We start from the raw sequence: 27,956 nt of genomic DNA, 5'->3' as shown, positions 1-27,956 counted from the left end.
TATCTCTCTCTTTCTTTCTCTGCAGGACCTTCATTCAATCAGACAGGTCCCTGAAGATGAAAACGTTTTACACTGAGAAACAATGGGTTACTAGACAATTACTGTACATTATAATAAAACCTAAACCAAATCAGCATTATAGTAATAATAAATAATAATAACCAAATAATACAATGGAACAGAACATAGATGCACTTTAATGTTGATTTTATTTGTATTGTATTTATGTAGTAATTTTGCCTTTAGTAGATTGTATAGAACCATGTTTTGTTAAGGTTGTGTCAGAGATGTGTTGAATCACATTTCACATATTTGCCTTTGAAGCTCTAACCACTGAGTGTCATCTTAATAAATAAAGCCATCTGATCAAATTAAACAAGTGACAGTTTAGAATTGATCCCTGATTAAGGTTTAAATTTGTCTAGAATTTCAGTGCAACCTGATTAAATGTAATCTAACTTGCAATATAAACCTAGTTAAAATGCTGTCTTAAATTTAATTTGGTTCAGAATTAATCGAGATTTAAAAGTTTGTCTAATAGTCTGATGTGTATCAGTTAAAGCTTGATTTCAAATGATTAAATCCTTTCTTCTATCCACTGAAACACCACGGGGTGGAGAAATCATAATAAACAGAACATGAACACAGCAAGGATGAAAAGGCTGCAAGTCTGAGACAGAAATAAGCCCATTGTCAGTTATATGGATAGCAGGCAGTTGTTGACCAAGATCCTTGAAAGCTTTTATCGAGATGAATCTGTCTTTTTATTATTTTCACTCACAGTCAAAATCATTCTTCCCCATGACTCCAAACACATTTACCTGACACAGCAACTCATAATGTGCCCAGCGTGATACATAAAGTGGCCATGAAGCCGGTTGGGGTATTTTGTGTGTGTTGTGTGTGAAGCACGCCTATGCAAGTAAAGGCAAATTGAGCAAGTTTCCACTGTTTGATGCCATGCTGTAGATTCCCTCACCTGCCTCACTTGAACTGCCTCATGGAAGTGTTTTCTAAACCAGTGGTGCTTGTAGACACACAAACCCTCGGACACACTAAAACAATTTTTCTGCAACCATCTTTCCTCCCCTTTGCTTCTGCACGCTCATCTTATCAGCACCAGAAGCCTGTAGTCCATCCCAGTAAGCAGATGGGTTATTTAAGGAAGAATTGAGTCATGGTAAAACAGGTTAAATTGGCAATGGGCTCTGGAGGCCCACTGGCGTTTCCATTACTATCGATCAACCACGGAGCCTAAAGGCCTTGAGTGGCTGGAGCATTGGCTGACTTGGAAATCTTACAGTTTCCCCCATAACTTTTGACTTTGTTGACTTTGGCTGCCTTGCTCATCACTTTAAAAGCAGTGGAAAAAGACTGACCCAAATAGAAGCATGTTTTCAACATTGTTTAATGATATTTTTTTATTCATGAATTAATCAAAAGTGACCATTAAAGGGAAGTGAAGCCTGTCTGTGAAATGCCACTTCTTTTGAGACTTTGCTTTGATCCACTGTTTTGATCACATTGAAAATCTACATTCCTACTTAGGATGAATTTGGAAGAACTTACAAGAAGTAGTTTCTGTGCTCCATGCTCCTCTCACCAGGTATCAACAGATAGATTAGGTCATAATTGATGGCATGCTATCTGAAGTGCATGACTGCTGAAATGTCTGTGACCTTTTCCGTGGTTGAGGAAAACACCATCTGGAAACTTCAGTCAGATATGGAGAAGTACTTCCTCAGCATTCTATCATGACCTTATAGGAAGTGCTCAACTGATTATGTCTATTATGTTTGCTTTCCTCAGAGCCTGGTTGACAATTACACTGGCCTTTGTGTTTGTTATGTTCTCCTTCAAGCCCTTGTAGCCTGCATTCTAATTAGATGGCTTTTAATGGAGAATGTTTATTGCTCCTTGCAGGGCCTCTATTTTCCGCTCTAGAGTTAATTAGCCCTATGTCATGGGATAACCATTGCAGAGGGCATCTAGACCTATGCCTCTTCTATGAGCAGTGTTCTTCTTGTATCAAAAGCAAGAATGCAGGGGCATCGGCTGAATTACGTGCTTGGTTTGACTTCACAGATGAATATGAGGACATACTTTGATATTGCTATATTAAACATAACTAACACACATATACACACACACACGGTGGTTAACATGGGTTATTTAGTCCATTACACACCAAGCTTCCTGTAAATGATTAGGAATGACCATAAAATCAATTAATATATTGTCAGCTAAAGTTGTGTTATCCAGTTTTAACAGGCTTGGTGATGGTAGGACACTATGACTTTATGTAACACAAATCAGGCCATATACTGTTACTAACTTTTAAGCTTACAGTATTTTCTCTAATTTCATTGATGTATACCACCATATCATGCAAGACTGTTTCACAAACAGAAATATAGAATAAAAAGTATTATTTTGGCAGCCTACTTGTCATATATAGTTTGTGCATTTTAAAATTGAATCATTATAGTAAAAAATGACCTTTGAATTGATTGTATTCTTGAGGTGTATTGCACAGCTTACATTCTAATGTGCTCGCAAATCTATCAAATAATAAAAAGAACATCTTTTAACGTAGTGGGGGTAATTAAAGTAACCTTTCAGTGAACCATACAGTATGTTGATATTTACAATAAAATGTGGGCTGGGAAATGCTGAAAAATTAAGAATTGTCAGCACTAAAACAGTTAATTTAAGCCCTCATTAAAGCATTTATGTGTTTGGTAACTAATTGGACACACTATAACAAGTAAGTAGACAAAATGTTCTGAACACTGCAAACACTGCTAAAGGTGGGTTATATTAGGTTGAATTATTCAGCAGGATTTGTTTACCTGGTGTACATGTCCATTATATCACTGTTGGTTATTTTAGATTTGTTCTTCTTGACGTAATACACACTTTAGAACTCAATATTATAGTACTGATAGGTGGACCTCTGTGTACAAATGCTGCTTAATGGCATCCAAGCTACTCTGACCGCTTTTGTTTTTAATTGTAATTCAATTACTTCCAAGTTAAGTCAATTTTCATCAAGTGTTTACATTGTGTACCACATTATTATGGTGTGTCTGTGCCTTATGTAAATGTACTTATTACAAGTGACACATACTGGGCTTATGTCCTCACTCCGGACATAGAAGTCAGCAAAACTTAAACCTAAATAAGGCTATGCTTAAGTGTATTAAACTGACAGGACATTAGCCATTTATTCACCCATCCTCCATCATGATCACCCATCACACTGACTTGTCCTTGCTAGAGGAGAATAGGCCCTTCTTAGTGTTTTAATCTGCCGGTGTTAGCCATGTGTTAAACACTTTAATACAGGCTCATGTGGCAGCTCACATACTGACTACATCAACGTAATAGGAACCAGTAGCAGAAAAATCAATGTATCTGACAGTGTTATTCCATTTCAATAATGCCAATGGTGGCCTTTGTTTCTCCACCCCCCCACTTTGAAAATCTTATAAAATCACCGCAGATGCAATAACATTAGCCTGACCTTTTGAATTTTGCTGACCAGTGCAGAGACCAAAATGGGCTGTATGTCTGTAATTCCTCAAGGACAATGACAAAATCCACCATGCATTAGTGATACATAGCAAATGATGTAATAAATGTTAGAAAACTAGCATGTTGCAATACAAAAAAATGTCAGAATGCCTATTAGGGGAATATTCTCTCTAAAGTGAAGAGGCACTGAAGGGCAGAGCAAAAGTGCAGCAGTGCCACCATCTTGCACACTGAATGTAGTTTAAAGCACACAGCATAGATGGTGCTCCAGGGCTGTGGTGTTCTTCACCTAGTGCCAAGAAAGTAAACCTGCAAACCCTTTTGAGATTTGAAATAGTGTGTACGTTCCCTTCAGAATTTCACTGAGGATTACTCTGCTATTTAGCTCATGCCTCGCATCCAGCTGAGTCAAAGTGCTCCCAGTCGAAGGTACGCTGGAGGCAACTGCTGTGCTGCAGCAAGCTGGAGAAGGCAGGGAAAGGGAAGGGCTGGAAGGCAAAAGTACTCAGATACTGTCAGAAATGATCTACATCACGGCCTGGCACCCCTCTGCTCCAGCCACCTCTGCTCATTACCCTCGCCGTTCGGAAACACCGAGCAAATTCCACTAACGAGTGTTTGACCAACACACCATGCTGTGGCAGAGGGAGACAGGCAACCTGTTCATGACTCATTCTCTCTCTCGGTCCCTCTCTACCTCTCTCTCTCTCTTCTACTTTTTTCGCTGTCTTTTTCTCTCTCTCCCTCCCACTCCCTTAAGACAGAGGAGAACAAAGGGAGAGACGGAAGAAAAGCAATATAACCTCTTGGCCCTTATCTGCGGAGCACACCAGAGCATGTCTGGCTTCAGACACGGCTTTGCCTGTCCTTTGAAGGCCCTCATCTTCCTTTGATTTCAACCAAATGGTTCAACTCAGTGACAGATGCTCAACTTTCCATCTGTCACTCTGACACCCATCTCTTTAGTGTTGGTTAATCTAACTGACTTTGTTTGGACTGTCTGTCTGGCTGTCTGAATAAGGTTGTGACATGGATGCTGATGTGAGTGCTAATGTAAGAGATTGTGAGTAAGACATTTAGTTGATGCTCTGATACTGAGTGATTTAACGAGGAGTCTAAGGGTCATCATCACATTACCTTGACAACATTCCTCTGAGATGGGCCTCAAAAAGACATAAAAATTCAAGCCAAGGAGAGTCGTAGAAGGCAGCCTTTTTATGAGAGGAAATTAGAGTGAGTAGAGGGGAAAGAGAGCGAATGTGATTCAGGAGGGAGAGGATGACGTAGCACACCTCTTAAATAGATGAGTGTTCATTTTATGATTAAAGTTTAAAAGGGTTTTGCTGCTCAAACTGAACTTGAGAGGTCATATTTAACTCTTGCCTAAACAATAAACATTAATACACTCTTTTTAATCATTGCTTTGCTGCGGTCTGTTTTCGAGATATTTTGCATCGACTGTAAGCTATATCATTGGTGTTTGACGATGAGAAAGGCACACTGCCTGGATGTTATTGTAGCAAGCCCCCGATCCACTATTGCTCATTCACACAGCGTTGATTTATGCTTGTCATGAATGGTGTGGGATAGAGGAGGTGGCACAGAGATACTCATACTAATAACCTAGACACCTGTTTCACTGTCAGAGAATCAGCAACCTGCAATGCAGAGAAAGAGGTGGAAAAGTGGGATGGGCTATTAGATAGATGGATGTATAGATGAATGGATTTTAAGAGCAGGGATTGATAAAACAGACGGAGATCTGTATGACTTTCATATGAATCCTGCTGTCTGTATAAAAGGCAGGGGTGGCTGGACCAAAGTGCTTTGGATGTGTATTTACTTTAGCTCCTTTTTTATTTGTTTGTTTGTGTGACTGTGTTCATGTGTGTGTGTCTTTGTGTGAGTGGCTCCCTGTAGCTCAGCTAAAAGCGTCGCCTCTCTGTCTGAGAGAGCTGCTACAGCAAGCAAAGTGTGAGATTTGAGGCGTCGGAGAAGTTGCCTGCTTTCAAGGCAAAGCGAAAGTTTTTTTTCCCCCCTTGTCTCTCGGGTTAATCCGAAGGGTGGACTATCATTCAGAGCATTATCCTTGCATGAGGTCTCAATAACAGACCTCTGTTCCATATATATTGCTCACTGTTTCCTGTAACAACCTCTGCTGGGAGCCCCTTTCCCCTCTTAGTCTGTGGAATAAACAAATTTTGGATTAAGAAAGCATTTTATGTTACATTCAAATGAGTAAAGGAAATAGAGAGGGAGTAGATGAAGTGTGTGTGTTTGTGTGACTGGACGCATGCAGCTGAGTTAGGCAGACTGTGTGTCTTGCTTATCTACTAGCAGGGATGTAGCCATCAGTGTGCTTTCCCCCCGTTTAATTTATGTAAAGGTCAAATTTCAGACCATGCCGGGCTTTGGTCTCTGCATGGTGTCTCTGTAAGCAAATCTCCAGCATCATTTTTAAAAGACAGACTTATAGGCAGCAAGACTGATTTCCAGGAATAGAAAGTCACACTGGGCATGTGATAAGACCAAGGGCCTGGGGTTCATTTTGAAATACATACTAATCACCTAGATAATGTTCTTCACTTTTAAACAATATTCTCATATCAGAGGTAGAACCTGTATCTTTTGCCATGTGCAGTCTGCTTATCTCCCCATGCCTCCCTCCACTCCTCCGGGATCTGTCAGTGCCAGGCTACCTGTGATACTGTGACTGTGTGTGTGTGTGTGTTTGTGTGTGGCTGTGGGGTGGTGTGGTGTTGTGAGGTTGCAGACTGTTATGCTCTCTCATCTCTCATATCTGCGGCTCTCCGTCTGTGACTCTGTGGTGAAATCGATGGCCTCCTGCTGCTCTGGGTGTGTCCCTCTCCCATTCCTCCCCCCTGTGGGCCTGTTGCTGCGGAATCAAACCTTCCACAGCTCCTAGTGATGCTTCCTCATTAAAGTGTATGGTCACAGTTACCTTCACCTGCTTGCCTGTCTCACTGTCTATCTACCTATCTCCTCGCCTGGTTCGAGCCTGCTTGCCCATCTCAGCCTCTCCCTGTCTGGCTGTTTATTTCTATGACTGCCTCCTTATCTGCTTAGTTGACTGTCTCCTTACACCTGCAAAACAAACTTAGGTTTCAACTTTTGGATGAGTCATGCAGCTATTCTGAGCTGTGGCCAGCACTCCATAACCACTCCAAAACAAAGAGTGTTGTTACTGAATTCAGGAACATTAATATATTCTATGAGGTGGTTATCAGTCCGTCATAAATTAAATACAGTTATGAGGATGTTTATTGACAAGAACCTACTTATTTGATGAATAAAATTGGCAACAGAAGTGGCAACTGCAGCAGGTCAGGGATGTAGTTTTCCTTCTGTGTCTCATTAATTTCATGGCTTAGCGCAGTGTTTTAATACCTTCAGGTGTCGTCACTGATTGGGGCTGTAAAGACAAAGCATTGGATCAGTGCGTGCCCCACTCTCTTAACAGCCAGAACTAGAAAGTGTGCTCCGTTCCCTTTGCTGACTATACATGCATACAAAAATTAACAGACACAAATTGAACAGTAGTCAGAGATGTTGCTGCACAAATGTGCTTCTTGTGGCCATGTATTACATTACGTTGTGGTAAACAACTGAAATAGTGGTAATTCTAACAAGGTGTTACATCAGATTGTTAAATTTCAAACTAGTAATGAAATGATTAATCAATTGATGATAAGTCGATCAATTAATTATAACAAAACTACACAACATGTGTTTACATGGTTTGTATCAGTGTAAGTGCACACTGAAAGTGCATCTTGATTTTAGTTCAGACTTATGTGAGTCAAGCAATGTGCATGTTTCTTTTAAGTTTAGCCTCACGGGCTCAGTGCATGTGGTTTCTCGTTCACTTAACAAGTAGTAAGAGCTACTATATTCTGCCTTTGCCATGCAGGCTGATTCACTCTGAGCCATCATCTCAGCTGTGGTTTGGTGATATGAATCAGCCAATAGGGCTCTGTAAGCACAAGGCCGCCCTGCTGCCTGGCTGATAAGTGGGCCACACAGAGAAGATGGAAAATACTCAGGGCATTCTCACTCCCTCTCTCTCCCTCGTTCTGTCTTGCTCACTCTCTTTTTCTCGCTCACACAGAGCCTCTTTCACTTACACTCCTCCCCTCACATTCCTACCTGCAACTTTTTCTTTCACATCCCGTTAACTTCTCCCCATGTCTATGCTGTTCTTTTAAGTGATGGGGTTAAACTAGAGGAGACAGAAAACAGCGGGGTGCTCTTCAATACTTGAAGCTTCTTTTTGAAGTTCTTCTTTAAAGTTATCCCCCTTGCGCTCAGTTCAATAGTAGGTGGCTGTCACCTGTTTCATCCTCGCCTCTTTGTAGTGACATAACGTAGTCATTTTTTATTACAAACATCCCTGCCCTTGTGCCTGTGTGCATAGTACAGTTGATGCATAAGCCTCTGACACAGTGACAATTGTAAAGCACACCTTTATGGTTCTGTGAGCTCTGAACAAAAGACTCTGTTACCTTTCATCAGTCTGTGGTTTCCCAGTCTAGTGAGAGCTTTGTACTCATTTGTTCTCATCCGACCTTGTCTCTCACAACAGGGCTAATTTCTGCACATAATGAAACTCACTCGCAGACTGATTGCACTTCTTGCTGTTTAGTCATGAGAAATTAATGGAGTGCTGCACAAATATTGCAGATTTATTCTTCTGAAAGGAATCAGCCTCCTACCAGTCTGTATTTTGCCCAGCAGAGAGAATGAGTCAGCAAAAATATCCTGTCAAATGATTGTTTGACCATATAGCAGAGATTCCTTAACAACCTAAATACCTCCATTATTTTGTCTGTGTCTTGTTCATTGAAATGCAGTTTGAGAATAAAGCATATATCTCCAGCCCAGCCTGTATCCCTGGTGGCCAGCGGGCAGGCAGCAGCCTGAGCTATGGCGGAAAATGCCCTGTAAATAAAGAGAGCTAATTTTGTTGCCTGTGGCAGCGATGTGCAAGCTGACCTTATCAGGAAAGCCTTGGCCTGTCTATTCCATCCTCTGTGACTCACCTACCTAGATTTCAATAACCTCTCAACCGAGAACAGCAGTGAAATGCAGAGAGTGAGCGAATGAGCAAGCAAGCAGGTGCCTACTCCCTTTGCTGCCTCAGTAAACAGGTGATGCAATACACCTATGTGCCGTGGCACCCATGTTCCCCGACAAATAATAATGCAACAAAATGCATTTTTGCCCTGACAGACAAGAGGCAGAAGGGTGATAGGAGATGGATAGAAATGAAAAGGGAGATTAACAAGGGCCTCATTTGAGGAAGTGCAGTAGTGGTGGCAATGCAGGGTTGACAATGAATTGACAGCCCTTCACCAGACATCTATCAGAGGGGTGGTATGGAGGCAGAGAGAAGGAGAGATGAGAGAGAGAGCGCTGGAGCTGGAGGCCCAGGCACAGTGATGGATCACCTACATGCTGCAGCAGCCCCGCCATGCTGAACTCACCCTCAGAATTGATGAGCCACACCTCTTGTCTCCCTTTCTCCCTCTTCCTGTCATATCCTCTATTCCTCCATCTTCCTCCTCCATTCTCCATCTCTATCTCTTGATTTTGTCACTCTCCGTCTCTCTGTTCTTTCTTGATCCATTTCTTTCCAGCTTCTTCATGTCTCTGCCTCTCTCTGTCCTATCTCACCCTCCACCTTTATCCCGCCTCAACCTCTCTCTTAATTTATTTTTTTTACGTTTTTTCCTTGTGCCTTTTGACGACCCTCTGTGTGTCAAAATCAGGCAAGAGAGCCACGGAAGTGCCATACTAATTAGGTCAGAGGGAGCATCTTTGTTTCTCAGGGTGACACCTTTATAAATGACAGGAGCACGAGGCCCTGCTGGTGCTCAATCACCTCTGCAGGGGCTTGCCCATGGGGAGCTCTGCATGTGTGGTGTGTGAGCAAGTGTGTGCGTGCATGCGCGCATGTTTGTGTGCAATTGCCTGTGTGGGTCTTGCAGCAGCCAGGTTTACATTGGAGCTAGTTGGTGTGGACAACAGCATTAGGGAGGAAACGGATCTGGAGGCAGAGTGAAGGCGAAGGAGAGAAATGACAGCCTGGAGCTCATCTGACCAGTACTGCCTTGTTATGACTCCCTGATGTGTGCACCAGGGGCACACAAAACAGACACTTCCTCCCTTTATTGCCTAACACCACCTTTATCTCTGTTCTGTAGTCTGTCGCCTCACAGGCTCGCTTTATGGCCTCCACTGAGGGGCAGGATGTTATCTGCTTGTATAGGTCTATGTTATAGGCTCCTTTTTCTGTTTGTGTTCATACCAGTGTTTTAGAACAGGGATGAATTTTAGATTACACAGGGGTATGCTGCTGTTCTCACCACTTCATATAACAACACAAACACCTTTTGTGGCTACTCACATCAACAAATACAGGCAGAGTAGAGGAAGATAGAAAAAACAATGATTCAAATGTGTTTGGGAGACGTGCAGAGCTAAAAATGATGTGACGTGCTGGCTAACAATACAACAGAATCAGCAGCAGTTGTTGTCGTCAGCACAGCTAGTCTAAATTCAGTTAACAAAAATGCGTGCTGACCCATACAAGACAGAACTTAGTGGCGTTATTGCTCACAACATGGGCACTGTGTGCTTCTTATCTGAAATGCTTGCCATGCCCGACCATAAGTTCATGTGGTTTCTCAGAAGGCTACAAAACAGAAGAAATAAAAACTCTCTCTTTTTGTTAAGCTGCTCTAAGACAAACTAGGTTAGTGGCTATAGCTATTACTTTGAGATTCAGTGTTTCTCTTGGCATGAAGAAGCTTGAGACCCAAATGTTATGAATGGCAGAACAGGAGCAGGCAGATCATTGGAATGATATCAGGAAGCCGGCAGGTGATAATCTCCCAACAACGCTATTCCTATTACAGTTCTCTTTAAGCTGCTAGGAACAGCAGCCTACATCAGTAGCAGAGGAAAGGGCTTCTGTGTTTAGCTTTTTGTAGTGTGTGAAGAGCCACAAGAAAATATGCCATTGTACATACATGTACTATACAGTATATGTACCTTTCTGGCTGTTGGTGTGTGTTGCCTGCCAGTGATGATAATTAGAGAGAAAACAGGGAAATAGCTGTGAAGCTTGCAACACCTCAGCCATGAACACAGGCCATAGAAGTAACTGCAGCGTCATCATTCTTGACCATAAAAGCTGCTCAGCCAGTCAATGCAGTCTGGGTTCATTCTTTCCTTGCTGCCCAGTCTGAGCTATTTTTAGCCTCCCTGTGCAGCGTGGCTCAACCGTCATCGTACCTACCTGGATATGAGGGCTTTGTCACTCCTGCAGGCTGGAGCAGCACTGATCTTGCAAGCTTTACAGCTTCCTATTTCCACAGCTAGGGCTGCAGAACAACTCCTGCAGTGAAAGGAATGAACAGAGACAGAGAAAAGAGGGAAGACAAGCAGATCTTAGTGATGTATATTTCACAGTCTAAATGAAGCAACAAAAGTCATTTCATTCTTGTATTAAGTTATACTTTGTGCTTGATGTGACAAGACAGAAACAGTATTCTAATGAGGCAAGCTGACACTTAACTATTCATGACAATGCTAAGTTAAAACAATTCAAGCAATTATTGACTAGCTGATTAAAATCTAATTTGAGGAAAACTCGGGGCAATCTCTCTTTTTCAGAAGTGCACTGTTTACAGGGTTTTTACAAAACAATAAATGAACAATTTTTTTTACTGTACATGATTAAGCACACCATTGCAACTAAAATTATACTCAAAATAAAAGACAGGACTTTAAGGACAATAACAAGCATGCATTTTTCTTTTGTTGTGATGGATTTCTTTTAGGCTGGTACAGTAGGTTATACTGAAAAGTGCTTTTTTCTTGTCTTTTACATGCATTGTTAGTCACAGACATTTTGTTAAGGTAGTCTTTCTCCTGCAGGTATACAAACCTGTGCCTATTAATTCAGCATAATATTATTCAGTATTCCCTGGCATGGTAAACAAATGCTCCAAACGGATTCATTTGAAATGACTGCGCTGCAATCCCATGGTGCATTAGGGCTGTTTGAATGCAGTGAGTGCTTGGAGACATTCACTCAGAGTCGCTCATAATAGTTTCTCCTCTCTTCTTGTTTTTATTGAGCATAGCTATGCAGGCACCGACTACACCACATCACACGTGTAACTTAAACGTTGTTCCATGTTACACCATTCCTTAGTGGCGGTTTTACTGAGCTACATTTGTGGTTCTAGGCTTTTTTTTTTTATATTTAATTTGTTTTTGAATTATGCAACAAACAAGCAACACTAGTGAATGATGTAACATAAACTAAACTGTCGTTGAGTAGGATCATAGTAATAGACTAAAACTCTTTAAAATCTCTCAAGTTGCACACCAATATTAGGCAGTCCTGCCAAAGATAACACATCCCAGTCCCACTCTGCTCTGCTTGTGGGCTGCTGTGGCAAAATTCTTTTTCTCAGTGGGTGGTAATCTGAGGATTAATGACAGCAACACATCTGCCAGTCATGTGGCAGCGCTACACAGATGGCAGGGGATGCACACAAGGGACACAGACAGGGAAAGGATTTGCTCCAACATTCTGTCATTCGTCCACTACAACATGCTGTTGCAAAGCTCTAATGTTTTCAATCAAATAAATCCAAATTCCTCAAATACAAGTGGCTTCCCACTCCATCACTTCGTTGATGGAGTATGGGTGTTTCTTTGCAGGTATTTTTGGGTAACTGGTCCTTTCGAGGCTCATCTTTGTAGTACCTTTAAACATGTTAATAACAAGACTTTTTGTAAAATTGAATAGTAACACTAATGTTTTTTTCCTATAGAAGACAGTATGGAAATTACATTATTTTTTTCAAATCTTAAAATCTTCACTCTCTCTCCTTTCTACTTCAATGTGTGTGCATTTACTTACATCTTTTGTATGGCTACCACCACCAATGGCCCCCATAACAATAGCAGCAGACACTGTGGCTGATGTGATAGGAGTCCCATTGGCTTTCAGAGGCACAGTAATAGCACATATCCAATATGGAGGCAGAGAAAAGATGATCCTAACAATGCCTCTGGCAGTGCCTCTGGCTACGGGGCCAACACACACACACTAACGCACACACAAGCGCACACTATCTGTGTTTTGCCTTCCTTAGAGGAGCAGAGGAGCAGGCACATGTGTCTCCCTGAATTACTTTTAAGGAAAGGCAGTGGGAGTGATTCTATTCTTGTAGGAGAAAACACAGTCAATTCTGATTTCATAAAACAACACTTTCACTTGCTGTGTATATCTCATTCTGTTTATTTCTCTATTTTGCTCCTTTTTCTTCATTCCCATTTTCTCCTTTGTGTCTGACCAGGTGGTGGGTCCCCCGGCTGCAGGGGCTTTTCGGGAGCGCCCTTCCAAACCAACTACCTTTCGCAAGTTCTATGAGCGTGGCGAGTTCCCAATGGCGCTAGAGCATGACACCAAAGGAAACCGCATTGCATGGAAGGTAGGTGCGCTGCCATCTGGTAAGGATTGACTAATGCTTGTGGTTTTCTCACGCAATTAACAAAAAGTCTAGGGTGCTAAATTTGCCATCACGGAATGTTATATGTCAGAATGGGGATGGGGGGTACTCTCAGTAACACTAACTAACCTAAACCTAAGGCAAATGCAAAGCTAGTGGGGCCTAATTAAAAGCCTGCAAAGAAAAAACACCAATCAGTCCATGAAGAAAATATCTCTCAGAGAACACCCAAGAATGTTTCATTACACACAATTCTGGGATACAGTAGTCCTTGTACACAATCTACTGTTTGAATCCACCCTTGCTGTCAAGCAGTTGTGGTTGTTGAATTTGAAGACTTGACAGGTGCTATGCAAACACCATTTATCGTCATCATTATTAACTCTGAAGGTGATGATGACAGTTTCTGTCATATTCACAGGTCCAATGTGGGCTGTTATCCTGTAGGAGGCAGTGTAGATTAGCTCACTTGAAGGCTCCACCTGTCTCACAGCACCAATCACAGAATCCATCAATCACAAACTCTGTAGGAACTCAGGGCAGTCGCAACAAAACACAGGAAGTAATTGTAAATGTATTTGTGTTTGTACCGTAGGTGTGTGTATTTGGAAACGCAAGCCTCCACAGAGCCATTAGGTTCCTGACTGGCATAGTGTGTGTGGGATGGATGCTTCGTCTAATCACCATGTTGCTTTATTTCAGCTCCCACTATGCTGCCAGCTATTCCATAACTTCACAACCGCCGTGCAGCAACCACTCTTAATGATATTTATTCATAGTAAGCAATGATAAATGAATCAAACAAATTATACCCTTTTCCTCCCTTTTTTCCTACTTCAAAGAGCGAAGGAAGGGTGGGTGGGTGAGTGAGCTTTCTCGCTAGTTAGCTGTCTGTCTTCAGGTGAAAACACTGTAAAAGCTCTCTGTATGAATTATTTATGTCAAATGTTCAAATGAATCTTTGCATTTGCAAAAAATAATGGATTTCTTTTGTGCTCTGTCCATGAAAAAGCACTCAGCAAATGGGATGTGGTGTATGAAATTGTTGCTGTCATATCCAATGCAGCTGTTATGCTTATTGATTTCCCCCCAATACTTATATACATACTGGTCATTTTTAAAATCCTCTGCAAAAGAAGAGTTTATAGCTTGTGTCTATGCAATGTTTTTTATGAAGCGGTGTCTGTTTTAGTGGAGGAGATACATTTTTCCTATATGATTAGTGATTCCTTGAAATCAGTCTTTATCAATTTTCTGTTTGTTTAAAGCAGTCCTGATAGAGACGGGTGGCACTTGCTGTGTGCATCTGTTGTGTGGATTTAAATGTGGGTATAGTGTAACAGAGAGTGTAACCATGATCGGAGTAAGTGGAGAGGGGCTGCTGCGTGTTTGCACTGAGTTGCCCCTAGGGCACAGGTTCAAGACAGCAGCTCAGGATCAATCCCAGTCTGAGAGCTCAGCCCCCTAGCAAATAAAAAGTATGGGGAAAGTAAGAAAGAGAGAGTCTTTCGGAAAGAAAAATAAATGCTGTGTTGATTTAGTTTGTGGGCTGAGTACTCAAGCATACAGAGTATGTGTGCATGTGTTTGTATGTGTGTGTACTGTATTTGTGTATCAGTTTGACTGTCTGCATTGATGAGTATGTGTATTCAGGTCAGGAGTTCAGCTTCCCACCTACAAAGATGCTGTCTGTACATGTTTGCTTCTGCGCAGCAGCAAACAACCAATGGGACCATGAAATAGACAAACAGGCCTGATTGAATGTCAGAACTGTGCTCTGTTGCACCTGCACCCACCCATAGTGCAAGAGTACTGAGCACACCCTGAGTATACTTAAACCACTGGAGGTAAAAAAAAACAAACAAACGGATTTTTAGCTGGTGTTAAGTTAACTCTTAAAATCATGAAAAGTGACTGCTTTGATTGCTAGATGACAGAGAGTAGACTCTAGCATGCAGCAACACGCTTTGATATGCTATATCAGCTTATCAAATTCTTGTGTAAATTTGTTAGCAAACACTTGCCCAACTTAGTTACACATCAAGAAGAAACAAAGCAAACTGTGTTTTTGAGATTTGGAATTCTCCTATTGCTACCTGTGAAATGTAAGGCCAACATTCACTCATGCTTTAGTTTTAGTTTGGCCCACTAACTGCTGAGAAATATATCTCAGTATCTTGGGCTCACTAAATGCTTTCTATAAGAGCCACTCAATAAATAAAGCTCACCACCATTTCACGCTGGGCAGGCAGCGTAGAATTGGCTTATTTGAGCATTCTTGCCTATAACTTGCATATAACTGCAGTGTCAGAGTGTGGTGTTGACTCTCAGTGGGATCAGCAGATACCAACCAATATATTTTACAGGGAGTAATTGAAATCATTGTTAATATCAAAAATATTGCATAATGGGGTTTTGATAAAGTACATGATTAATTGTGGAAACATAAAACATCAATTTCTAATTATCTACAATTATTTGTGCAGCCCTAACCATATTTTATGGTTTCAAAACATCCTGTGTTTGGATACATTAGTGTTGGTGAAGGAGTCTCGTTATATTTGTTTTCATTTGGATAGCAATAAGTAGAGAGCTAGGGCTAGTTGTATTCGATGAATATTTCCCTATCAATAGAAGTCTCTTCCTTTCTTAATAAAACAAATGTAAAGCGAGCCTTACCTGTTGAAATGCTGTGCACCTTAAAAGAACATGGTCAGCTCTGTGGTTACAGTATGATCCTGCCTAAGATGTCCTGCATACAACATACAATATGTGTTGAACATAGAAGTTACTGTTACTGAAGAAGAAGAAGAAGAATGTGTAGAAATTGTGTGATTAAGAAGTATGAACCTGGGGACATGCAACTTTGTGTACGTGTGTGTGTGTGTCTGTGTGCGTGCTTGCATGCTGGAGTATGAGTGGTTTTATAGTGTGTGTTTGAGTCCATATGTACAGGGGAAATGCAAGTGAACTAAATGTCAAGGGCAAGTTGAAAAAGGGAAGGTTATATCTGAAAGGTAATTTGGCTCTCCAGAGGTAAAAGCCGCAGCTGTAATGGCGTGCTCAGGTAAAAGCTTTACACGTATGGGGAACATGTGCGGCAGATAGATAAGAGAGAGACGAGCGAGTTCATATCCCTGTCTATGTGTATTTGTGTTCCTGTGTGTTTGTGTGCTTGTGTGTGTGTGTGTGTGTGTGTGTGTGTGTGCGTGCGTGTATTTGGCCCCTGCCATAACGTAGAAGCCAAAGGCCTGGAACAGCACCCTAATCTACTGCGATCCCCAGTGCCAAAAAGAGAGGAAAAGAGAGAGAGAGAGAGAGAGAGAGAGAGAGAGAGAGAGAGAGAGAGAGAGAGCGAGAGCTCCACAGGGACTCAGCAATCAGGAGACATGGCAGCCGCTTGGCTCTCAGTTATAATGGATGAGTTGAGGTCTTCTGCGTTCCCTGTGGGGCTTGGTTTGACTCTCCCATCTCTACCCTCTGCTGTGCTCTGCAGGCTTGCAGCCAAACATCAAGGTACACAGATGCATGTGCACACACTCACCTCACATGTACTATTCACCTCCTAAACAGCCTTGTTTATTCCATTTCATTGATCGACTATCTGCTTTATCTTGTCCCTTGATCTTCTGTTCAGCTCTGTGTCTCCTGTATGCTCCAGGTTGTTGTTTTGTCCTCTTTATAAATCCTGCCTGTCTGTTTCTGCAGGCTTCCACCCTTCCATGTTGCCCACCCCCACCCCCCTCCCCTGGCTCCTGTATTTTATCTGTTCCCCTTTGTCCTTTTACGGGGTCTGTCTGGGGGCAGAAGGAAAAACCATTTTATAAAAATATCAATGCAAACCTGATTTCTGCACACCCTCCGCCACCACACCAGCCTCAGTCGGCAGAAGGGGCGCAGAGATGAGGGGGGGGGGACAATCAATTAATCTGATCAAGCGCTTTAGGAAATGGAGAGCGTAAGCGCTCCTAGGGGACGGATATCCATCTCCTTGGGATGATTGAATTACGCACAGAGTGAGAGTTGGAGAGGAGGGAGGGCTGGAGAAATGAGGTGGTTAGGGTGACCGAGGATGAGGGAGCATGTGCTTGAGAAACGCAGTGGGAGTGTGTGCTTGATACGAGAGAATGAAAGATAGAGAGACAGAGAATGAAATAGAGCAAGAGCAAAAGAGTGTGGTGAAAGAGAGATGAGGTCATTGCAGAAACAGCAGTGGAGAGGAGCCTTATTTCTCTTCCTCCCTCCTTTTCTAACCATTTACATTTTTATGTGTCATACCTTATGGTTGATAACCCCTTCTTTTGACAGCTATATTACATGGCATGGGTACATCATTTGGCGTTGGAGTCAATTCACAGCTGAGTGCTGCTCTTGACAAATTTGTCATTTATTTAACAGTACATTGTCTTATAGTATGAATATGGACCAGCAGTTTGGATGACTTTATGGCAATGGCCTATGGTACAATAATGGCTGCGTTGTCTCATATTTAAATTGAATTTGTTATAATATCATAGACTGAAGTGTATGATTGACAAGGGCTTACTGTAACATTATGCTAATACTATCTCCTGAAATTCTATACAGAAAGTAGAAAGCTTAAAGTAACCCATCTAAGAACAGATACTGTAGCCAGCCAAAAGTACAGCTGCATAGCACTTTCACAACAGCTGTTCCATAGAAAAAGACTGCAAGTGAGCTCTTCCATTGTTTTGTAAGTTGCACATCATGGTGCAACATATTGCTTAGAAATGCACTGCTCCTTTCGAATGCCACACTTTTGCAGAAAATGACCTTCTCTTCTACTTCTGTTGAATGCATACCAAACCTTCTCTTCTACTCTATGTGAATGATTTCTTATCTGCTGTGAGCACTAGAGCTTTGTCGGGGAACCTTTGAATAGACAGAATAAAATGGGGTTAACCATGCGTTTTCTCCAGCTCCCTGGCTGAAAACTGGATACTCTGGGGGGATAGTTCTGTGTCATAAGGAAAAAGATGAAACACAATAAGAGGAGAGAATATGAACAAGCCCCCCTGGGCTTTCTCTGAGAGGAGAGAAAAGAGAGAAGGAGGGAGTTTAGATTAGAGAAGTGGAAAAAGCACCAGACATTCTCACTGAAAAAAGAGAGATGAGAAGAGAAAGAGGAGGAGTAGAGGAAGGAGGTGGAAGAAAAAGGCTTCCAACAAACAACATTGGCTAACCATCAATGCCTGTATGGGCTGTCTCCCTGAAGGGAGAGAATAGTCGAATGACTGCTGGGAAGAAGCCTGATGAGCTGCGCCACTGCCATACTGCTGGTGTGACTGCAGGAATGGAGAGACTGTTGGAATGGAGGCATCCAGCAGAGCGAGCTTGTCTACAGATCTTGAACTGCTACACCGCCTGCCGCCCTCAGCCATTATTCATAGCAGACGAACGCCACATGAAGCTGATGATGGTTGTTTAGCCTGTGGGCCTTCCACTCTTGCTGTGGTATGAGACAATTGCAAAAAATGGATTTTTGGAGAAAATGGAGGACCACTGGATAAGCTTTTATTTCTCAAGATGACTAACAATGTGAATCAATATAAAACTGTTTATGTCTTTAGTCTTGTCTATGGGTATGGAACAAAGTGACCCCTCTCCTATATGGGGCTCAGAGTTACATCCTAAGAAACTAAATTTGTTTTCATGATCCCGATTTCCAGCAAACGGTGAGCTTTACCTGTGAGGCTTCCACATACAACGCTTTGACAGGCAACCAACCGCTTTCCAAGATCATCTTCTCTCAAACCAACCAGCATGCCACAGCTTATATTGATGCTTTTGGACAAGGGTGCAGAGTGCAGACATGGAAAATTTGCTTCTCATTCTGTGTTGTGATCTTTGAAACACTGTGCAGTCGCTCATCAAGAAGCCCTCCCTTTCTGTTCCACTGTTACTTCCTCTCCTAGGCCCCGAGCTCACATCATCCCTCTGGACACCCTGTTGATCTCAGCTCCACTACTGCCCACTGCAACCTCCCACACCTCCAAACTCAGCTGCAACCCCACACAGCTGGCTCCCCTGTGCAGATGGTGACTAAAACAAATGTACACACGTTCTTGTAGGGAAACACAGGACTGTGACTCCTTGTAGGCAGATGGGAAAAGCCGTGGATAGCTGGGGGTAAAGACGGGAGAGCAAAGTGATAGATGACATCACAGTGAAGAACGGGAAGGAGATTGTGGAAGGGGCAGGGTGGCTACCAAATTAGACAGAGACAGAGGACAAGACAGAGAGGGACATGGCTCGTCTGCCAAGGCTACAAATCATGTCCCCAAATGCAGCACCAGTGCTGTCACCCCTCCCTCCCACAAAATAAGCCAGAGATCTATTGATTGGCACTCGTATTTGCTAGCGGGCTCCAGCTCAAAATGGAGCCTTTAATTAACTTAATGGACCGGCTGCAGCTGTGTGTGAGCCAGTAAGGGAGGAATAGAAATAGACAGAGTGAGAGAGGGAGTGAGAGCCAGCATAAAGAATAAGTAGGGTTAACTGCAGACCCCCTCTGCTATCAGTCAGGATGGACAGGACAGACGCAAGAAGGGAGAAGGTGGTGAGATTAAGTGGGGTGGTATCCTCTCTGTTCCTATAGCATCTCCTGTTTCCTGCATCCTGTACCCAGCTTACCTCTTAGTGCCCAGTATTACTTTTTTCACCAATACCCGTTTCATACAGACACAAGTGTATGATGCAGGTCTGCTGCGCATTCAGCCAGCATCCCATTCAGAACGACCACAAACAGGGTTTTCTGTGTTGGTCTTAATAGGGTATCTCTGGGAGCCCCATCAGACCCCTTCATGCCAGGCTCTCAGTCAGCAATCACCCCCAAAATGCAAGGTCCCTGCCAGCCAGACTCCTGTTTCCGCACACTGCTGCCCGCTCTCCTCCACCCACCTCTCTCTCTCCCCTCCCCTATTCACCATTCTCATTCCTGTCCACTCATCCATTCTGTCAAAGGTTAATTGGTTTGGAAATGATTCGATTCATTCTGGACGTTAATGCTGTTATCATGCTTTTGTTCGAAAAAAAGAGAAAGAAAAACTACCCCCCACATGCACTTAAGCCTAATTTAAAATAAAGGGGGAAAAGAAAAAAAATCCAATTTAATCTTTTTTTTTTCTTACTCTGGCTCAGGCCTGTCCCCACAAGTCTTTTCCTTTAAATTATGGCAGAATTTCATTACCTTGAAAGCTTTTCTGCCCCCTCCCTCTGCTCTCCTCCCTGTCTCCAATACTTTGACTGGATCAGGACTAATGTCTTTCTTGTAACCTCAAGGTCGGAATATTTGGATCCGTGGAAGCGCTCAAGGGTCCCTGTGATTAATGCACTGTACAAAGTACCTTGGAAAAATGCGGTGGCTGATGGCTGCACAGAGTGATCAGTTGTGCACCCACACGCACACAGATACCCAGACACACTGCCACATTCACCTTTAGGTAGTTGTAGATAGAGGTGCCCCTGTCAGTGACCTTGATGTGGATCATGGGAGGCATTCATATTCAAATAGGGTTATCTAGAGGCCCTCTCTCAATTCCCCCCAACAGTCCCATACAGAACTTCCTTCCCCAAAGGGCTTTATGCGTTTCTCTGCTCAGTATGTTACATCTTTACTTACACAGGCTTTGTTGGACACAACCAGGCTATCACTTCCCTCAGAGCTGCTTATAGGATGACGGATTTTCATTGGAGCATATCATTCTCAAAAGAGTTCCTGTATAAAAAAGTCCAGTTGCACTGCAGTACTTCAACAACAATTTCAGTTTTCATTTACCTATTAGGATGCCGTATCAGAGAATTAATTAGATTACCTCAAATTGTCAAAGAGAGATAGTTTTCCCCACTCTGATATCTACAATAAAACAGCCACAGCCTGATTACTACTGTGGTCTTGATGTTTTTTGCTGACACAGCTGCAATGTCTGATAAAAATGTGATTTTCTCTGTTTTCGTGGCCACCTTGCAGAGGTCCTTGTAGTGGCTGATGTGCATGCTGTCCACGCCCTATTGATCACAGACACAGAGGCCTCTGTATTGAAGTTGTTTGCAGAGCTGCAGATGCTATCTCCATTTTTGTTAATTATTTACATTCGGTTCCACAAATCAGATCAATAGTTAATTGAGCCAGCGGGAGCTGTCTGAGAGAAAAACAAAAACTTTGCAGGACTAAGGGACAAAATCTTCACTACTGCCAGTTTTATTTTCCCTCATACTCTTAACACTGTTTTCAGAATCAGGACGTTTCAGCTCCCATCCGGAAGTCATTCTCAATTGTGAAAATGGTCTGAGAACTCAGAAATTTAAGCTAATCTGTGTTGCTTATGCCCTACCCCAGGGAGGAGTCTTCCTGAGTGTCTTCTGTTTACCCTGCCTAGTTTCAACTGAAACTGACCTTCTTTTGGTTCCATGATGGCCCAGTAATCAGGCCTATTGTTTTCTGGCTGCACCTCCCTCATCACTGTTAAGTACCTAATTAGCATAAGATTGGCTTGAACAAGGTGTTAATACACTGTGGTAAACAGTTGGTAAGTTGAATCTCAGACCACCATTTCTGTTTAAAGAGGGGTTTACTAGGCAGGTTAAACAGCAGACTAATAGCTAAAAGCTAACAGATTAGCTTAAATTTCTGAATTCTCAGACCATTTCCACAATTGAGAATGACTTCCGGATGGGAGCCGAAACGTCTTGATTCTGAAAACAGTGTCCAGATGACTACGACTGAAACCTTTTCTACAATGGAACACTCCTGGACGAATGAGGAACTACACTGTCTTGCTCATACTCTTAAGCATAATAATATCATATTGGGTTTACTGGTTTAAATGAAAGGAATATACATTGAATGGCTTCATGCTGCATGCTCTAGTTTAGTCTTCACCCTCTTACAGCAGCAATAATTCTAAATGGCAACATTTTAAGGGAGTAAAACTCATGGCTATTCTCTTGAAGTGCCTTTTAAAGTGGCAGGTGGCTGACTAGAATACACTTCTAGTTTTTGTCTCTGGTGGGCTGTCCAGGGGCTGTATTTATCAAAGCGTGCATAGAACAAAATCTAGGTGTATGAGCTGCCTGTACGCACAAGATAGTTGGTATTAATGAAGCATGAGACACCTGTAAGCAGTGAACAATAATGTTCTACATCTGCTCGTGCACAAAATTTACAAATACGCTTTTAATCTTTCCAGTGCAATTTACATAGTTTCCTGTATTTGGAAATTGACTCATGTGCTCCCTGAAGGCGAACAATTCTTCTCAGAGCACTACATTCTATGTCTGTCTAATTATAGAGACAAGTATAACACTTGTTAGCTGTTACCTTATACATATTAAATTATTGGTTTAGACAATAAACATATTTATTAAAAGATTTTAATGCATTGGCTTCAGCAGCAGGAATGCCTGTATGTAGATAGATATTCATCCGCATGTGAGAGAAGCGACACCTAAAATCCTGACACCTGCAACATGCCACTGAGGGTGTTAAAAATATATCAATATGCAGATGATACCGATTTTACACTCTTTTGCTGTTTCTTTCCAGTTAACATTAAGTAGTTACAACTCTCGTGTAATGCACTGCAAGATGCTCTTATGTTCCATAACTTTGTACCTATGTAGCAATATATAGTGGAAATCAAACTAAATTCATGTTCTTACAATTTAAAGATACAGATTACAGAATTTTGCATATCTCTAGTGTGAGTTTTAATTTACTTTTAATATTGCAAGGATCAGAAAAAGAAATGCAGTACTTTGGCATCTGACTGGATGAAAAATTTACATTTGAATACAGTATCATATTCAACCTTGGTCAACTGTGACAAAAGCTTTGCTGTAGGAAAATAATCTAGTTGGGGGGGATGTAATTTAAAGACATTTTGCAGCCTCCACTCCTAAATTCTTAGACTCTGATTACCATTCTGCTCCGGACCTGTAACTACTTTGACTGAGCCTGCATTTTGTTGGTTTATTATTTTGTAATTCTGTAATATGCCCTAGTAACCTAAATGTAGGACTACTTGTAGAGACATGGAGCAATAGAGAAAAAAAAAATCTCAGACAATGAAGTTGAGCTAAATGAGGTTCAGCTAAACAAAAATGTTTTAATTAGCACTTTCACCCATGGCATTTCTAAAGGAAAAAAGCCCCAGAATGGCTGCAGCTGACAAATGCTGAGATCAATGTTTCACCTGTAATAACTGTGGCAGAGGGGGAAAAAAAATACTGTAGCTTGACCATAAAAAAATCCACACCTTGCAGCACATTACTGCCCTAAATGGGTGCAGAGTACTTCTATGTCATCCATAGATGACAAAAGAGCAGCAGTTATTGGTGAGCTGTCCCTGAAACACATCATCCCTGATGGTGACACAGAGAGCAACTCTGTCAACCACAGATGAGACTCGACCAAAGAAGTGAGCAAATTATGATACCAAAACGTAACAGTTCATCATTAGTGCAGAATGAATAAAACTTCATGTCATCAACAAATCCTCCAAATTATTGCCCGCAAAATTATGTTGGCTTAGAAAAGGGCAGTACGTACAGTATGCAGCTGCATGTGCTCAGTGTTGCACCACACCAGAAACAACATGAAGTAAGAAGAGGCACTGCTGGCCTGGAGGAGATCAATGTACTTTTAAAATAGCTAAATTACATCCTGAAAGAAATTAAGTCCTACAGTAGTTCCTGAAATAAACAAAAATGCCTATTACCTTGTGAGAGTTTGGTTTTCAGAGCAAGAAAAAGCTATTAGCTGTAAATGAAACTCACCTGAAAATGCTGGATTATCCCATGTCTAAGCTGCAATGAATCCACAGAGTGTCAATCAGATCTCTCAGTTATGCTGAAATGGTTGACAATAGTGTTGGAATTTGTAGAAAAAGATAAATGCACAAAAACTGTTGGTACACACAAGTATTAAGGCCTCCACTTTCCAGACAGGGAGAGCAGGGGAGTGATGAGGCAGGACCCTAGTGTATTTGAGTTTGTATGTACATGTGTAAATGTGTGCTTGTGTGTCTGTCTGAGTTATTGAGTGACAGGAACTGATTAAGGTATGCAGTAGCAGCTCCATTTTAGTAATCTGTGCTGCCACACCTCAGGGGACGAACCGTATGCGCCTGGATCTAGCTGTTATTGCTGCAGGGCCCATAATGCATTATGAGGAGAAATTCATCTCATTGTCTCTATTCCATTTTACCAGTTTTAGCTGCATGTTTGCCATTGTTAACTGACAAACGTGTCAATGACTAATCTGCCTGGGTGTTCGACCACCACACCTTGTATTGGCTTTTGCGTTTCCTTATCTCGCTTCTGTTTCCAGCCTGTCACTGATAAGAGAGAAGCAAGGGAGGGAGGTGTATGTGTATAACTGGGGAAATAAGAAAAGGGAAAGAAAAAGAGAATGGTAGTAAAAAAAATTATTATATATTGAGTGTTAGAGCGAAAGAGAGAGAAAGAGACAGAAATAGAGAAAGTGGACATGATTAAAGAGAGGGGTCTCTGTGGTGACACTCTTCCCCCTTTTCTCTGTTTTGTGCTAGGTAGTTTGTTGATCATGCTACGTTGTCATATTGCCTTATTTCATGGGAGCAGATAAACAGCATCTCAGTTTTGTCCCCATTTCCTTGGGCCACAGACTTGTGTAAAGTCCTGAGAGAAAATACAATGCATTGGGAGCATCCATCCATCCTCCAGCATCTTTAGGATAGTCACTTTTATTTTGATTTGTGGCACTAGTCTATATTTTTCAGCGTAAGGAGGAAGGTTCAGTAATTTGTGTGCAGATGGATGAGCAATAGAAGAGGTGAGCAGCATGGTGCCAGTCGTGTCTCCAACTTCAATCTGAGTCTGACCTGACCCAGCAGTATTGCTAAATCTGACTTGTTACATGACAGGTGCTCTGGCTCACCTCGCTTCGCTGAGACAACCTCTGGCCGCAATCTGGGTGTCTTTGTCAGCTCAGAGCAGCCCAGCCCCCAGAATCGCTGAGGTGGTGGATTTTCCTCTCCTTCCTCACTCAATCTCTACCCCCTCCCTTCTTGCTTCCCAACATCCACAGATCAGCATTTTTTTCTTTGCCATCACCCATTCACACTTCCGTGGACCAGAGGCTTTCTCAACACCAGGGGACTGTAGTCTAGAGATGGAAAACCCCTAGATCATTTTCTCACTGGCAATTAGCAGCACACAGACACTTCACTGTATCCCACTCAGTGACCTGACAGACAAACTGACGACAAAAAAGAATGAAAGAACAGTATGACAAGAAAGAGGAGGGGAATGATGAGAAAGAGAGAGAATAAAACATACACACACAAGGGCTTGATTAAGTGGTCTTTTAAATGCGCGAGTGGGTAGCAATTCAGCAGCTCTTTAGTCTCGGGAGGACCTGTCTCAATTACCCTAATGAGTCAGAGTGACTCTGGCTTCCTAGGAAGGCTATGGGAGGCTATGCAAGACCATACAGGAGAGGCTGGGGCCTCAATGTGTATGTATTCATGTGTGTGTGAGTGAGACATGCAGGATGTGGATACTCTGTGAAGTTAAATGGAGCGTTCCCAATGAGCCAGTGTTAGCTGGCGGTCTGACACACAGTGACCTCCCACTGTGCACATCACTTTCTCATCTAGGCTGTCAGGGAATGGCAGTTAACCCCAGTCCGCCCTGATCCTTGGCCTTCGCTAAACCAATACATATCTTCAGTAGGCCTAGCATGGAGAATGGTCATGTTACAATATGTAGGCCTACCTCTATTTTTATTGTGCCTTTTTAAAGACAGAATTAGATCATTCCTGTGACCAGGAAAGTCTCTGTGTTGTTATGAGCTACAAGTCAGAAAAGCGCGAGTTTGGCTGTTTGGAGTGTCATAATTCTTCTGGTACAATGCAGTTAGCTTTCTGCTTCCTGACACAAGGTAATGGAACCAGCCTCTGTGCTGTATATTAACCTTTCCCTCAACAAACTCACAAACATGTCACACACTGTTGTGGAAGCTATCAGCACAGTGTCATCATCACCATTACCCTCATGTATCCAGCATTCCCCTTCACATGACATTCCATCAGTAATTCAACACACAGCTACTCAACACCCTGTGGCCTCTCAGGAATACATGTCAGTGTAAGGACGGCTTTACAATTACTGTGTGTTATTCATGCAACCCTTCTCCATATTTACCAGTACACATTAGGCCACCATATACGCCCCATAAACACTGTATACTGGTTATTTTGTATTCTGTAGTATCTGTTTAAAAGTACAATACAGTGTTTTCTTGACATGAAAGAGAATGCATATACGGCATGAAATGGTTTTGTTATTCATGCACTTAATTTCTAATTGACTGATTTCTTTGGAATGCTGTTCCCAGTCAGTCAGTGTTTTTCCCCCTGTAAGCAGACAGGCCAAGGGAGGTCAATGCTGTCTTGACAATAAAGTGATTCCTGCACAATTACATAACTATGCTTCTTTGTCAATGTTGGTCTATCTGTCGTTTAGTTTCTCTCTCTTTGTCTTTCTGTCAGCCTGTTTGTTTAACAGTATTTTTTTCCAGAACAAGATGTCTTGGCAACTACTGGCCAGATTCCCCTGCAACTTAGTTTCAGGGCAATTTGTTTTTGATGACCCCATGAACTTTTGTCTGGCAACACTAATAGGTCAAGACTTACACAAAATCTATATTTAATGGTCCCTAGAGGATTAATGTTATTAATTTGGGAGATCTCTTGCAACTCTTATTCTAAAATCCCCACTCCACACAACACACTTCACCTGATATCTGACAAGCCAATGGCACCATATTTAAACCCAAATTTTAACATACACATAACATTTTATATAACGTAATAGGCTAATTGTTTTGTAATACTTTGTTCAGGTCAAACCTTTTTAGAGTTGCTAAATTGTGCCTATTGTAAACTGTTCATTTTGCCCAACTTTTAGTCTTCTTTTTTCTCAACCTTTATTTTTATCCCCATATTTTACGCTATCGGACAAGGTGTTATTGTGGGGCCAAAGCCCCGTCACCTTTCACTTTCAATTGCTGCAGAACAACTGAAATCATTTGTCATTCTTTCTGGGCCACTGAGTGAAATATGACTCATAGGCCTCAGAAATGTTGAAATTGAAAAAGCACATTGGCACATAGTGCCTTTGTCTCAAATCTCCTCCCTTTCCTCCTTTCTGCCACACTCTCAGTCATACAGAAGAAATGGCTTCCATTTAGACACTCCTAACGGTCTCTCTTAATGGCTCTTTGTGATAGAAGTTATTTATGGCAGGATTAATTTTAATCTGTCAGTCTGGGAGAAAAAAAATTTGCCCATGAAATGGCTATTCCAAAAGGCTGTACCCTGTTGCTGACTACAAGAATGCTCCTCCTCTCATAAAGGAAATAAAGAAAAGTTGTACACCAAGGCCAGGGATGATTTAGCTCATTGCCATTAAGTTGGGGTTTGAATTGCAATACAGCTGGCTTGGCTTGGCTTTAGGTGTGAAAATGTCAATAGCCAAGAGTGCCACGTCTCCCTTGTCAGCCCTGACGGAAGACCAACGACCAGCCAGGCTGCAATTTGTCTTCCTGAGTGAGTTTTCTAATAACCGTAATGGCTGTGGCAATAAATTACCACCAGCCTGTCACAGAGAACATAGTGCAGCATTTAAATCTAACAAAGAGCCCCCATTCCCCCTCCCTGTTTTACCCCGATTTTATTCTTAAAACTTAGTAACTCCCTCATTCCCCTAAGGACCACTTGAAGCTAATAGTGAATAGCCAAACCCCATTGCAGAGCTCATGTATATCACGTTCTAACTGGACAGAAAATCCTTGGCTCTCCTTTT

General features: G+C 42.1%; 2 protein-coding genes across 3 annotated transcripts in view; one reads left to right on the top strand and one right to left on the bottom strand.

Annotated features, from left to right (window-relative positions):
• Nucleotides 1-24,153, bottom strand: part of LOC122861989 — a 98,674-nt gene extending 74,521 nt beyond the window's left edge. The window contains exons 1-3 of one of the 2 annotated variants that reach the window (XM_044167135.1): nucleotides 24,028-24,153; nucleotides 23,886-23,915; nucleotides 10,859-10,957 (exon numbers count right to left, since the gene is read on the bottom strand). The gene's annotated coding sequence lies outside the window, so the exon portion shown is untranslated. Of the gene's footprint in view, nucleotides 1-10,858; nucleotides 10,958-23,885 lie in introns of both variants that reach the window. The other variant, XM_044167136.1, reaches the window with a different exon arrangement.
• The window catches only part of pacrg (PARK2 co-regulated), a 134,651-nt gene that overhangs the window by 6,172 nt on the left and 100,523 nt on the right, over nucleotides 1-27,956 (top strand). The window contains exon 2 of the mRNA XM_044167137.1: nucleotides 12,936-13,070. Coding sequence (XP_044023072.1) covers nucleotides 12,936-13,070 — 135 coding nt within the window. The remainder of the gene's footprint in view (nucleotides 1-12,935; nucleotides 13,071-27,956) is intronic.

The sequence above is a fragment of the Siniperca chuatsi genome, linkage group LG15, assembly GCF_020085105.1.
Source record: "Siniperca chuatsi isolate FFG_IHB_CAS linkage group LG15, ASM2008510v1, whole genome shotgun sequence".
Taxonomy (NCBI): Eukaryota; Metazoa; Chordata; class Actinopteri; order Centrarchiformes; family Sinipercidae; genus Siniperca; species Siniperca chuatsi.
This window is presented reverse-complemented; position numbering and strand designations above follow the sequence as displayed.